Below are 14,518 nucleotides of genomic sequence, written 5' to 3'. Positions count from 1 at the left end.
CCCAAATTTTCTTACACATTTTCGTAGCATTTATTTGCTTTCTGGGTTTCGTCCCCATAGCTACTTGTCCTACGAAGAAGACAACTACTGTATTTCCAAACATTCAAAAATTATAAATGTTGTGAGTTGATTTTGAAAGGAATAATTCAATGAGAGTCGAAGCAAGTATGAAAAGCCAATTGCCTAAAAACACAAAAGAGAAGAAGGTATGTTCCATCCTATATTTAGAAAAAGGGTAGATAAAGTTGACTTACGAGTCATGACCAAGGGAATTGACTTTACTTAGCCATAAACTCCATATATCAAGTCAATCAACTTTATTACACCATTCTTCTCCAATATTTCATGGTTGCACCTTTGCACCTATGCATGGGCAAGAAATTAAGTGATTCAAGTTTCATCCAAGGAGGATAAGATTACTTTTCAAAAGTCCTTTACATTATCGGATAATTACTACGCTTCCAACATCATAAAAGTTAGGATTATAAATCATTTCTATATGTAACAACTAATCTTTTTCTAAACATCACAAAATCACACCGAGTACCAAGTACTCCAAACTTTACGTCTTTACTCTTTACATGGAGTATTCTAAGCAAAAGAAACAGTTTTCCAAGTCAACAATTTAGGAATCAATACAGTCAAGATCCAAGACAAGCAGATATTACATCTGACAAAATTTGCTTCTCAACATAACAAGTCAACATTACTAACTTCAAAGTGATGCCAATCTTGGCTAGAATAGATACCACATTGACACATTGTATCCTCTACAATTTACACTAATACCTAGGATATCTGCATGATTCAAATCTAAACAGCCCTCCTCTGCATCTTGAATCTGGATAACGGCTTTGAAGGCTGAGGATTAGGTAGCTGCATTATATAAACATAACTTCTTATTAAATGAATGAAAAATAAAACGTGATGATTAGACCAAAGGAAGACAGTTACCTGATCAATAGTTTCTTTATCTGGAGAAATTTGCAAATCATCTGTCCGCTCTATGATAGAGCCAGTGAAGGCCTGCAGTGAATGAAAGATCAGTACATGGCAACAAGGAGAGATGAACTATAGGGGATTAGGGGGAGACTGTCAAAAGACATACCTTGAGACTATCTGTATTGGGTCTAGAGTCTCTAGACAATCGATTGCTAGCATCTGGTTTAGGCGTTGGAACACATATCTGAAGGTAAAATAGGAAGGGATGGGATCAGTTATCATATAGAGAAATCTATATTACTGCAGTTTATCTAGTTTATATAAAGAAATTTATATCTGACAGCCAGAATTCTAGGTTTACATTACTGCAGTTTATCTAGGTTTATATAGAGAAATCTATATTACTGCAGTTTATCTATATTACTGGAGTTTATATAGAGAAATCTAAGCAATGGGTTTGAAATAACAGCATGTACCATATTACTGTTCTAGTGCTATAACCAAGCAATGTTTAGCAGTTTAACTAGGTTATAATCGCAAAGCAAGAGACTTTAGTCTAGTTATGGAAAATACTTCCAATTACCTAATCAGCATGTCCACTTAAGACCTACTTCATATAATTTGAGCCTGAAATAGTGAAAATGAAAAGGCACAACAATCATCACGCAACCAAGCACAGGAAATTGACAGCCACCAACCATCCAATTACAGGAAAATACAACAGATGGATCAGCAAGCTAAACATGAGCAGCTAGTGCTATTACATTTTTATGGAGCTAGTCACTAGAGCCTCTACCTTGGACAAACACACTTTTTCCTAGGCACACTCAGCCTTCCCAAATCCAACTTGAGGTACATAGTATCTTCTCTGCATTCATCTAATCTCTTTACATGCCCTCTTTTTAACCAAAGTAGAACTAAATCTTAAAATTTAGACCTACTTTCAACAATCACATTTAGGGGTTGTTTGTTTTAAGCTAGGTCAATTGAAAACAGTGCAAGAAATGGGAATAACATGCAAATGAAAATGCACATACAAGTACCCTTAAATTATATACAATATATTATGTGCGAAGATAAGAAATGAATACCCCGCAAGCCCATCCTCGCATCTGTCGCCCCTTTCTCACCCAACAAAGAAAATATTATGCGCTAAGATAAGGAATGAATACCCCGCAAGCCCATCCCTGCATCTGTCGCCTCTTTCTCACCCAACAAAGAAAAACCCTTACCTCTCAGTCTCTCACTGAAACAGTGAGTCTTACAATGCCTCACTATTCCTTTGAACTCCCTTGCCAATCATATTGAGTCCCTTTATCACACATCAGCACCACCACTTCATCTCCCTCTGTCCACAACCAGGACAACACTGGCAACACATAATCCTCACTCTCCTCGCTGAAACCTAGTCACCCATTGCAGCTTCCTCTCTATCCAACCACTCAACATGACCACCATACATAGGTGACCCAATACAAATATACAACCACAAAGGATCATAATGCCATTACTATCAACAAAGACAAGAGCGAGGAGACGAGAAAAAAGACAAGCTCGAAGAACTTCTTTTTCCTTTTGTTTTAATTAACTAGTTATGGACGTATGGTATTAATTTTCAGGCCTTGTCACAACAAATCTGGAGCCATCACTACTGCTCCAATGTCAAAAGGTAATTATGGTGATATTAGCAATGCCTTGCTAATTGACTATATTGGTGAATCCCCAAATTCTTGTGGCTGGGGAAAAAAAGAGAAGTGATGAAGACTGGGGACACTGGTCAAAGGCTCAAAGCAACTGAAAGGGTGGAAGTCTGAGTGAAGTGCTGGAAGTTCCCCGAGACAGCTACATGTGTGGGGAATTCCAAACACTAGCAAGACAATGTGCAAAGAGGACGGAGTCAAGGAAAGAGGAAGCTTGTAGATTTCAATCAACTAGAAGCAATAGACAAATTTCGACCAATACCTAACAGAAATTTAAGAGGCCTCATATTCTTTCTCCAGTGACATTTATTTTAGTCAGACTGCAGCCTGGTTACTTTACTGGATGGATGCAAGCAACAGTCCTAATTGGAAGCTGCTTCAACTATTCACAAAATTCTGAGGAAACTAATTTCCTTATCATTCTTTTGCAGGGAGAGTATTTAGAGTTTGAGAACTAAGACTACATATGTAGTAGATTTCAATATGGAGTAAATTTTTTTGAGGTCACTCTTAAAAGCATGTATTTTACCTGGGAACTAGTGGGACACCTCTGAACTTTTGCACATTTCATGTGATCCCTTTCATAGTTTCACATCTTACTTTGTGCACACTATATCCTTGAACTTTTGAATAACGCACAATGTATGCAACAACATAACTTTTTCTTTATGTTTATTTTGTGAACAATATTTGCTCGTCCCTTTTTGGACGATTCCATATGATGATTCATGTTAGCTGACCTCAAATCATTTTGGACTAAGGCTTTGTTGTAGTTGTGACTTGTGAACAATGTTGAAGTGAGAAAAGAGTTCTACCTAGTCAATTATTTGGACACATTTAGTTACAAGTTTTTCAGAACTAACAAATACTTATAAATACAGTTAAATACGTTAAAAAAACTATGAACTCTCCAGCCGTGTAAACATTATTTGAAGGAAAACATTGACATTGTGTTTCAAATACATTGTGCATAACATAGATGTTAATTAGGAATAAACTGTGCATAAAATCAGATGTGGAAGGCATCACCTGATTTTTCAAAGTACAAGATAGCCCATAATTTTTCCCAAAAAATCCAGTAAATATGATACACAGCAGAAAGATGTGTATTGGGCATAAAGAAAAAGCCATGTATACCTCAGATTTTGACTTGGACTCAAATGGAATACTTGTCTTCATCACAGGAGGGGCATAATCTTCCTCTGTCGATCTTTCAACAAGATTTTGCAGCAAATTTTTGCCACGTGAGGATTCATCTGATCATAATAATAAATGTGAGTATATCAGCATCAATACAATTGACAGAAAGAGATAGGATAGCAAACTAAGCTGAATCAGATACCCCAACCCTGCAACAATGTCCAATCCCAAACACAGACTGCTTGGAAAAATAAGCAGCCTTTAAGGTCTTTCTTTCACAATAGGTCCAGACAATCACACCTGCCAGATCTAGGGCCGGGTTGGGGCCAAGTGCTACTTTGCACTTACATCATACTTCAAAAGTAAACTCTAATGGAGAAAGAAGGTACCTTTATGCGTAGATTGCAAACTCAAACTTTCATGCTGCATGAAAAGGATGCCAAACGACAGATGTAAGCAGCTTGCAGGAAGAGTCAACATGCACAACAAAAAATAGTCTTCCAAGAATGCATATAATAGGAAGTCATAACAAGTCTTACAATTAAGTTATCGGCATCATTTGGTAGAGTATTTCTGTCCGAGAGTACTTTGGCATGATGATGGTCTTTAGATTGCTCCTGGTCCTGATTGGTCAACAGTTTAGATGTAAATAGCTCCGGCTAAATTCTCCAAAATCTATTGCTTTATACAGAAAGTAATTAATACTGATTACTGATTTACCAAGTTATTGAAGTTTTCATCACTTGTAACATCTCCAAGCTCTTCAGTATCTTCTTCATCCTCAAGTTCTTCTTTCTCAAGTTCATCCAACCTAGACATGATACGAGCATATTCTTCATCATCAACTGCCCCAGGTCTACTACGATTACCAACTTCACACACACTAGCAGCCTCTGCCTTTTCTGGGCCTAATATTCCATGCGTATTAAAAGTGAGCAATTCCTTTACTGACAGATTTTTATGCTAATGCAAATCGCAAACCTAGGCTACCAGCATAAGGTAACGGGAGGAACAAGGTAGGTCAAACAGCTCTTAAACAAAAGTCAGTAAATATCTGTTAATATGGGAATCAGCATGCAGCATCCAAAAATCCATCAAAATAAAAATAAAAACAAAAAAAGCACCAATTTCAACTTGCAATACATTAAAATAGAAGTGCTACTCTATTATGTAAAAACATATTCTGGTATACCTTATGATATCTTAGAAATCTTACCAAAATTTGAATAAAATTTGGAGGTGTTTTGTGCAATATCTGGGCTTAAAAACAAATACCTTCATCCTAAGCAAGTTAAAAACTCAAATAATTGATATGATAGGTTTAACCCAACCCCCCCCCCCCCCCTCCTTCTCCTTCAAAAGTACACAGAGGCAGAGACTAAGGACAGATATTAGAAGAAAATCCTTCTGTGTAGTACAATGTCAGGACGTAGTTGGGGCCATGAGGCTAATATGTCCATACTGCCTTTAGTTAGAGCACGTAAATGAGACTCCTCATTAATGAAGGATAAAAAAAAAAATCCTTCAAGCACAAACAGGAAAAAGTAAAAAAAAAAATAAAAAAAAATAAAATCATCCCTTTAACAATGTGTTACTCAGGGCAATCAAAAAATAAATATATTAGCAGATAACCATGGAAAACGTCATAAGACAATGCTTCCATCGAAGAAAATTTCATCGTCAATTTAAGAAAGAAAATTAGCCTGTTTGGACATACTTCCACCAGCATCTTCAACATCACTTAACTCTTCTCTGATCTCCACAAGACCCTCCTGCAATAAGCACAGAAAAGCTGAACTGAGCAGATACAAAAAAAAAAGTTAAAAACACATATAAAGGACAAGTTACATAAAAGCATCTTTCATCCAAAAATTACCTCAGATTCAGCAGCAGTTCTATCAAAAAATGAGGCCTTGGCTTTGAGATCTTCAACCACAGCCTTAACAGATCCAACTTGTGACTCCAATGCCTGCCCTCTTCTTTTAAGAATGTCAACAGTTTGTTTGGCGGTTCTATCCGTGAAATAATTCTCTCCTAGGAGAACCTGATACCCACTCAAACAGGCTTCTCTTAGTTTAACCTTGTGGATGGGAACTCAATTCTTACAAACAAAAAATGCCACACTAGGAGCAAAAGGCACAAGCTTCCTAACTATTGCTATAAACATATAGAGACTATTAAGCTAATATGACAGGTTAGTCATTCCAAATCACATACAATTCACCCATGTGTGAGGTTGACTTTCAACCACTTTGGGGTGGTTAAACACAGTTCTATCCAATACACACGATGAATACAGGTTTTTTCCTATGATGAATTAAGTATAAATTTTGCTCATTCCGAGAGAATAAACAAATTATTAAGTCGCAAAGCTAGACGAACAAAATTGCATTGCATAGATCAGCAATTCATGGACAAACATAAGAAAAAAACTAGATTACAGCTAAATTTCATAAATTTGTAAGCTAAAATGTAAGCTCCTTTGCACAATACACATAATTATTGCAAACCCATTTATAATAAACAGAATTCCAATAAAAAATGTCAACAAACTGAGCTCAATCTTCACCGATTCACATACACCCACAACAAATTAACTAACCATCAACATAATTACTCAATTTCCACAAAACAAATTTAAAAATAAAAGATCTAATTACCAGAAATTCATTAGTATGAACCAAACGACCCGGAAAAAATGCTGCCTTCCCAAATGGAACCTGTAAATTCACCCCAAATAAACAATAATAACTAAGGGCATGTTCTATTCAACTGATATTATAATATAATTCGGGTAAATTCATTCACAGCGAGGATACGGATTAAGTTAAATTGAATAATACACACCCTAAACCCGTACAATATAAAAAGGCTGTAGTACGATAAATTAAGTTGAATAGAACACACCTTAATCCCAAACGAAACCGAAAAGAAAAATACCTGAATATCGTGATGAAGTTCATCGGGAAGGCGTTGTACAAGGTTGATGAGGTTAGTATTGTCAGCGACAAAGCCACGGAGGTTGTCGAGTTCTTTGAGCTTGTCGGAAATCGTGTCGTTGACGAGTTTGGCGGCTTTGTGAGCTTCCTCAGCAGGGAACATTGAAGATAGTGATGTCACAGTTCCTTTCCCACGCGCCGCCATTGTAGTGAAAGAAATGCGATATCCCAAATTTGAGTCTATTTATGAAGTAATGCTTTCAAAACTTTCAAACTAATTTTATCTTGGTGTTTGTGCAGGTTCGCTGCCGGACGATAATCGGTGGTCGCAGCTCTGAGGGAGAATTGGTTTTGAGAGTTGGCGGCTGAGGGAATGATGGTTAAATAGTTAACGAAGGTTGATATTTCATTGAGAAAATATAAATTTATCTGGTACTGTCTTTGTCTAATTTTTCTTTTTTTTTTTCTTTGACTTTTTACGGTACGATGTTTTAAAATGTTTATAACTTCATTTTTTATATATAAAAACTAGATTAATATCCGTGATAAATTGTACTCGTATCATTAAAGGTAATTATAATCAACAATTAGGTAACACTAATCTATATTATTAATAATACATTTTCTGTTTATGAATTGATGCTCTACATGATATCGTCGCTTTTTGTTACTCCCTCCGTCCCTTTTTATTCTTTCCATTTGTAATTTTGACACTATCCATAAGGTATGAAAATCTTCTAAATTATTCTTAATATATAATATAGTCATGTTGGGCCTTATTTGATTCGTTTCAATGAATAAATTATTAATATTCAATTGTTATATTTTTCACTAATAAACAACTAACGATATTTATGGTCAAAGTGTTGCATTGGCAAACGTGTACAGTCCAAATGGCGTGGGAAAAAGATTTGGGGACGAAGGGAGTTGTTTCGGGGTTTTTTATGTGTCCTGCGGGAGAGTTACAACACCTAGACTGACCTCCGGCTGTCTGTACCTGCAAAACAACGAAACTCCCGTGGGAGTTCCGCCTCCGACGATCAAGTTAGAACGTGTGTAAGGAGTATATTGCGGAATGTAAATGTGTTTTTTCGGCTGCCTAAGGCAACCTCAAAATCTGAGTGTTTCACTCTCTGATTTGAGGATTGGAGGAGTATTCATCATGAATTCAATGTGAATTCTATGTGAATGAATCTCTCTCTAAAAATTTTCGTGATCCCCTTGCAACTGATGCAAATGATTTGTATTTATAGAGTTTTTGGGAGAGGAGCTTGATGGGCTTAGGGACACGTGCCGCCTTAGCATTGGCCCATCTGTCAGGGGTATTTTTACCCCTAAACATTAGCCCCTCGAAAGGAGTAGCCTCTCTGTTTCAGAGAGGTTATGCCTTTCGAATATGAGGCTCCTTGAGCCCTTTTAGCCCCACTATGCTGATAGCCCCAGACCAGGCGTCTGTCGACCATCGAGTGGGCAGGCGGTCAGTACCATCCGACCATTGGCCTTAATTTGTTTATGGAGCAATGTACCACCCGAATGGGAGATGCTCTCTTCGACGGTTGCAGCCAAATGCAAGTCGCCGGATTTCTGTCTTTTTGGACAGACAGTTTAAAATAGTTGGGCAAATTATGCGCTTGCCCCTGTAGGGCTTTTCCTTGAAAGTCGGCTACTTTTGGGGCTTCAAGATTTTAGACGCCGTCTGTATTACCTTGGGGTAATAGGCGTCTGTATCTTGAATTCCACGGATCATTCAACTGGTGTTGAGTTATGATCGCTAGAACAATGTGCCACCCGGAAGGGAGATGTTCTCTTCGACGATTGAAGCCAAATTCAAGTCGCCGGATGTCTGCCTTTTTGGACAGACGGTTAATATTAATAAGAGCATCCGGCCATTGGCCTTCGCCTGATCAATCCGGCCATTGGCCTCATTTTGATCATCCGGCCATTGGCCTTCGCTTGATCATTCCGGCCATTGGCCTCAAAATCTAAGTATTACTTAGATGGGCGCCCGGATGCGTATTACGCATGGGACTTATATATAAATTTAATGATCGGATGGGTATCCGGCTGTGCTTTGCACAATTGAAAACGTCGGTCCGAATGTATGTTTCATACAGGGGACTTGGACACAATAGATATAAAACACCGTCTGCTTTTTAATAGCAACCGGCTGCCCGGCTGTGCATTGCACAGACGGGACTTTGCTGTTATTTCCATTATAATTTATGTAAAACAGATTGCCCGGCCGGGACATTGCAAATTATAATGGAAATAAAGCATTTAGCTTCTACCTCAGAAGGCGATTTTGAAAATCAAATAATAAGGATGGTACCTTCTGATGGAGGATTTTCGTTAATATGCTGGACGATATTGAGATGCCTCTTGCTGATTTATGATACCGAGCCCCTGAGGGCGTTAGACGGCCATGGGACGCCGAGCAATTGAGCTTAAGAAACATTTTTGATCCCAGATGATACAAACGGGTTTCCAGGCCAGCTGCTTGCTTGGCACCCAGGCGGCACCCTGAAGCTTTGCTTGATGATACCCCAGACAGCTGATTCATCCGGCAAGGGCTTAACCCAATTTTGCTCGGCTTCAGCCCATATACATACAGTCGGCTTTTATGGGATGCCTTCTGCTAACCGGGCTACACCAGGCGGAAGTCATCCAGGTGCTTGCTAGATACCCAGGCGGCACCCTGAAGCTTTGCTTGATGACACCCCAGATGGAAGTCACTCAGCTGCTTGCTAGGTACCCAGGCGGCACCCTGAAGCTTTGCTTGATGACACCCCAGACGGAAGTCACCCAGCTGCTTGCTAGGTACCCAAGCGGCACCCTGAAGCCTTGCTTGATGATACCCCAGACGGCTGGTTCAGCCGGCAAGGCCCTAACCCAATTTTGCTCGGCTTCAGCTCATATACATACAGCCGGCTTTTATGGGAGCAAGACGCGTGCCACTCATCCGCTTGGTGCATGACTCAGGCGTATATATATATACAGCCGGTACCCTTTTTTTTTTTTTTTTTTTTTTTTTGATAAATCATTATTTTAATCTTATTTTAATCTAAATAACAAATCATAATAATGATGGAAAGATTTCAAACTATATGAATGCGACCAGGCGTCCAGCCTTGAAGTCATACTTGTTATTTGGAGTCGGAGATGTCCATACCCCCTTGCCATAGCCCCATGCGGCTTCCATGCCGCTTCTATTTCTAGACTTCCGTTTATTAATGGCTTCACTCATGGACGCACAACCGGTTTTCGATATAATCCTAAAACACCGGCTGCCCCCCTTGATAACCATCATATGAAAGCTCGTTTCTCATGGTTGCTTGATGCGCACTTCTTACCCCGCATATACACAGCCGGCTATTCATGCCGGACCTCTTCGCAACGCTTGACATGGGGTAGCAGCAGCTCACTCTCCCACAACCGGACTTAATCGCAAGTAGCAATCAAAATGCAACGCCCATGCATCATAGGAGCCGCATGTATATATGTGGAGTAGGGGCTGGGTACTACTTTTATGATTTCCGCATGGCCCATGCCTCTGCTTGAGTGTTATGCAAATATGGGTGAGCAAAGAAGGCGGACGAAGCTCACGGATTCCAGCCGGACTATCCATGGCCTAGCTCGCATATATACAACCGGTGCTAGTGTCGGCTGTATGGGTTGGGCTGGCCAGATGATTTGGGTTTGCTAGGCGCTTGTAATAGCTCTCGAACACTCACGTATACCAGGCAGCCCCTGGTCGGTTGGAGCTAAGTGCCCCGCATCCGGACTAATCATGGTTGTTCACATTCCTACAACCGGCTATTGAGGCTACCCTCACATATAAAGCCGTCTCTTGTAAAATAATGCAAGTTGGACCCGTTGATAACACAACCGGTTAATCATACCGCATATACACCACCGATTATGTATGCCGGATGCTTTGTGAAAACTGACGAGTGCTTAGCTTTAGCTGGCTGGAGGGGGCTGCCCATGGCTTAGCTACTCAAACGATGACGATTGTCGCCTAACTCAAGCCGCACAAGTGTTATATCATCGTGACATTACTCGGCAAATATTAAAGGTTTGTTCATGGCATTTTGCCTTGATAATCAATCGGTTGCCGTTTGTATGTCAACATGCTTGGACATGCCGACTGTTCGACGGTTGGGATAAGGCCTCCTACCGCCTGGGTAGCTTGTGGCACAACGTTTAGGTGCCGGCTGCTCGAGCATAGGCGCCCATGCTCAGCCATTCAACTCTTGCTTTCAAGGCTCAGCATTTGAAGAGTCGAATGCTCATGTGCCTGTACACGTAGCCGCTTGTATGCATGGAAGTGGAGACTTGCTGGCTGCATGCCTTCAACTCAAGGCCGCATGCATACGGCGGTTTTAATAGAGCTCTCGGACATGTACTCAAGCATATCAGGCAGCCCCTGGTTACACATGAGGGATAGCACAGCCCCACCATATGATGAGTGTCATCTAGAGCTAGGTGCGGTTGTCCCTTTACGCAGCCAATATGCTTGACCGGCTGCTCTTGTAGTAACACCAACCGGGAATGTAAGCAGGGTGCCGCTTGCTTTCTATCTTTGCGGTTGATAGTGTCGTAGCTCAGCCGGTTTTGACTATAACAACATGCATATGGTCAACTGCTCGGTTTATTTAAACAAGGCCATGACCCATCAGTTGATTTTTAATTTTGCCGTTTGGCCTTCATACTTAGCCGGCTTCTGTTGTAAACTCAAGGTCGCCCAGCAACTAAATGTCGCTTGTATGTGTTCGAAGCAACAAGCCATTCAGTTCTTGCATTCAAGGCTCGGCATTTGGGAAGCCAAAGGTTCTTGCGCCAATACCGCCTACTACCACCGATTGCCGGATGTTTTAAATAGCTCAAGCTTGAAATGGTGATAGCTCTCTTATAAGGCGTTGGTTGTATGCTCATTGCACCCACAGCCGATTTCAAGGACGCTCCTCATGCGTCACCATGTCGGCTGAGTTCTTGTGTTTGATGCGTATATCGACTGTACTCATTGAGAGTAAGGCTAGTTGCACGTAACTTGTTCCATATATAATTTGTTTTAAAGCTAGCCGGCTGCTTCCACCATATACCAGATGCATGGTGGCTGGGATGAGGCCGGCTGCATTCATAGCAAGGCTGGATGCATATGCAAGACGATACATGTGCTGGCCGGATGCCTTGGTATGGGCTGATCGCAACATTGTAAAATGTACTTGCAGCCGGCTTCATTAATGAAAATCATGCGCCACTCCATGCAGCTTCCTACTTTTATGGATTGGCCGGCTGCTTGCTTACGTTTTAATTCTGCCACCTATGCTAACCCACAGAAGCGTACCCTTATTCATGCAAGGGTCGAAGATTGTTTGGTATGTAAACATCGCATACCAAGCCAATATTGTTGGAGCTTATCGGCTAGGATAGTGCCGGCTGTATTTGGAGTTAGCTTGGCACATAGTTGCCGCTTGTATGCATGGAGGTGGAGGCTTGCTGGTTGCATGGCGCCTCCTCATGCGTAATATTGCCGCCTCCTCATGCATCATAATGTCGGCTCCTCACTCACCATATACTAATGCAAGGAGTTATAGGCATGGATGGTGCCGGATGACACCAATGATTAAGCCAAGGAGCTTGACCGGCTGCATGCTTTGAGTACAAGGCCGGATGTACTGCTTTGAGTACAAGGCCGGCTATACTACATTGAGTACAAGACGGCTGTACTGCTTGAGTACAAGGCCGGATGTACTACTTAGAGTAGAAGGCCGGATGTACTTCTTTGAGTACAAGGTCGGCTGTACTGCTTGAGTACAAGGCCGGATGTACTTCTTTGAGTACAAGACCGGTTGTACTGCTTGAGTACAAGGCCGACTGTACTGCTTGAGTACAAGGCCGGCTGTACTGCTTGAGTACAAGGCCGGCTGTACTGCTTGAGTACAAGGCCGGCTGTACTGCTTGAGTACAAGGCCGGCTGTACTACTTTGAGTACAAGGCCGGCTGTACTACTTTGCTTATTATTTGCTCGAGTAGCTTTCCTCACTCGTGATAAGGGGTGACTATAGCTAGCACATATGCCAACTGGAAGCGGTCGGATGCCCTCCTTAGGAAGGTGCATGGTCTGTTTGTAAGGGAGCTTATGGACGACTGCGTATCAAGCAGCCCCTGCTCACAAACATGGAAAGGCCCTTTGGACTTTAGCATTGAGGCCGTCTGCATATAGCAGGGCTCGAAAGTATTCGAACTTCCTTAAGTCAGCTTAGCTACCTCTTGCATGCCAATAGGCCTGAGCATGCCGGCTGACTAAGAGGCTGCTTGGTGGCATGATGCCGCCTGTATAGTTATGGAGCAAGCTTGACCTTATGACGGCTGCAGCCCCGGACCTTAAGCCTCATGGCGCCTGCTGTGCTTGTCAGCAGGCTCGATGACACCTGTCAGATCACTTGTTCGACTAGCGCTCTCGTAGCAGAAGGTTACTTCCTTGGAGAACATGAGGGTTGTTCAACAAGTTTCCGCAGACAAAGCTGTCTGCCCAGATGTTGGACGCTTTGTGCCGCCTGTCCTCCGAGGAGGGTCGGCTGCACGCTTAGCGCTCCTATAGGCAAGTATGGCTGTTGAGGCACATACAATGCCGGCTGGATAATCTGAGAGCCAGTACGTGCGGTCATGTCGCATGACTGACTCTCTCGGTTTGTTTCCGAATACTTCATTGAAGTATTGCGGGAACTGTCTGGGTTAACCGACGTAATGGCCGACCCAGACATTTAGCGACTTCTCTTCTCCTGGATGAAAATCCGGGAGTCAGAGTAGTCTTTTTTGACCCATCCGGCAGTACTTTGCCGGATGGCCTTCCTTTGCCCTGATTCAGGGAAACGAAGTCTTGGTCCGTGTGGACCTCGGTCTCGGCCATAGGCTGTTTGCCTTCAGCAGGCGGTATAGAGTTAGAAGTCATCTAGGAAGTACTTTCCCCACAGACGGCGCCAAATGTTTCGGGGTTTTTTATGTGTCCTGCGGGAGAGTTACAACACCTAGACTGACCTCCGGCTGTCTGTACCTGCAAAACCACGAAACTCCCGTGGGAGTTCCGCCTCCGACGATCAAGTTAGAACGTGTGTAAGGAGTATATTGCGGAATGTAAATGTGTTTTTTCGGCTGCGTAAGGCAACCTCGAAATCTGAGTGTTTCACTCTCTGATTTGAGGATTGGAGGAGTATTCATCATGAATTCAATGTGAATTCTATGTGAATGAATCACTCTCTAAAAATTTTCGTGATCCCCTTGCAACTCATGCAAATGATTTGTATTTATAGAGTTTTTGGGAGGGGAGCTTGATGGGCTTAGGGACACGTGTCACCTTAGCATTGGCCCATCTGTCAGGGGTATTTTTACCCCTAAACAGGAGTAACATATAAAAATATGTTTGAAAATATCCAATAATTGTAATTTAATCGTTGCTTGTTTATTGCCTTAAAAGTTTAATTGTAAATGATAATTATTTATTGAAAAAAATGATACACAAGAAGATGTCACTTGTCACTATGCCCGATGTGCCTTTTACTGCGTATTTTATTTATAATGTCGAATGTAATAGATTTATCATCTCAATAACATGTTTCAGCAAAAGACAATAATCTAAGATATAAATTTATTTGATTACGTAATAGCAAAAAAGTGACTGACATTTCATATTTTCCTAGAATTAGACATATGATATAGCTGTCGATCATATGTAATACTCCATTAGTCTAAGAAACAAAATATTAGAGGTATTTGAAAAAAAAAATTAAAGTGATG

The 14,518-nt window shown here is 41.2% G+C and overlaps 1 protein-coding gene across 1 annotated transcript; it reads right to left on the bottom strand.

Annotated features, from left to right (window-relative positions):
* Nucleotides 1-467: 467 nt before the first annotated feature.
* LOC110702870 (RNA polymerase II subunit 5-mediating protein homolog) lies at nt 468-7,351 on the bottom strand. The gene is made up of 11 exons (XM_021880617.1): nt 6,723-7,351; nt 6,443-6,502; nt 5,659-5,826; nt 5,500-5,554; nt 4,503-4,690; nt 4,322-4,405; nt 4,172-4,205; nt 3,780-3,898; nt 1,109-1,186; nt 955-1,026; nt 468-876 (listed from the first exon to the last, which is right to left on the bottom strand). The coding sequence occupies exons 1-11, from the start codon at nt 6,924-6,926 to the stop codon at nt 814-816; spliced, it is 1,125 nt and encodes a 374-aa protein (XP_021736309.1). The 5' UTR covers nt 6,927-7,351; the 3' UTR covers nt 468-813.
* Nucleotides 7,352-14,518: the final 7,167 nt, after the last annotated feature.

The sequence above is a fragment of the Chenopodium quinoa genome, unplaced genomic scaffold (assembly GCF_001683475.1).
Source record: "Chenopodium quinoa cultivar QQ74 unplaced genomic scaffold, ASM168347v1, whole genome shotgun sequence".
Classification (NCBI taxonomy): Eukaryota; Viridiplantae; Streptophyta; class Magnoliopsida; order Caryophyllales; family Amaranthaceae; genus Chenopodium; species Chenopodium quinoa.
The sequence above is the reverse complement of the archived record's forward strand: the minus strand, read 5'-3'. Positions and strand labels throughout refer to the sequence as shown.

Coding starts and splice junctions, on each gene's coding strand:
- LOC110702870 (XM_021880617.1), bottom strand. CDS start 6,926: ATGGCGGCGCGTGGGAAAGGAACTGTGACATCACTATCTTCAATGTTC. Junction 5,555..5,658: donor GAACTGCTGCTGAATCTGAG/GTAATTTTTGGA, acceptor TGCTTATTGCAG/GAGGGTCTTGTGGAGATCAG. Junction 3,899..4,171: donor TTTGCAATCTACGCATAAAG/GTACCTTCTTTC, acceptor TATTATGATCAG/ATGAATCCTCACGTGGCAAA.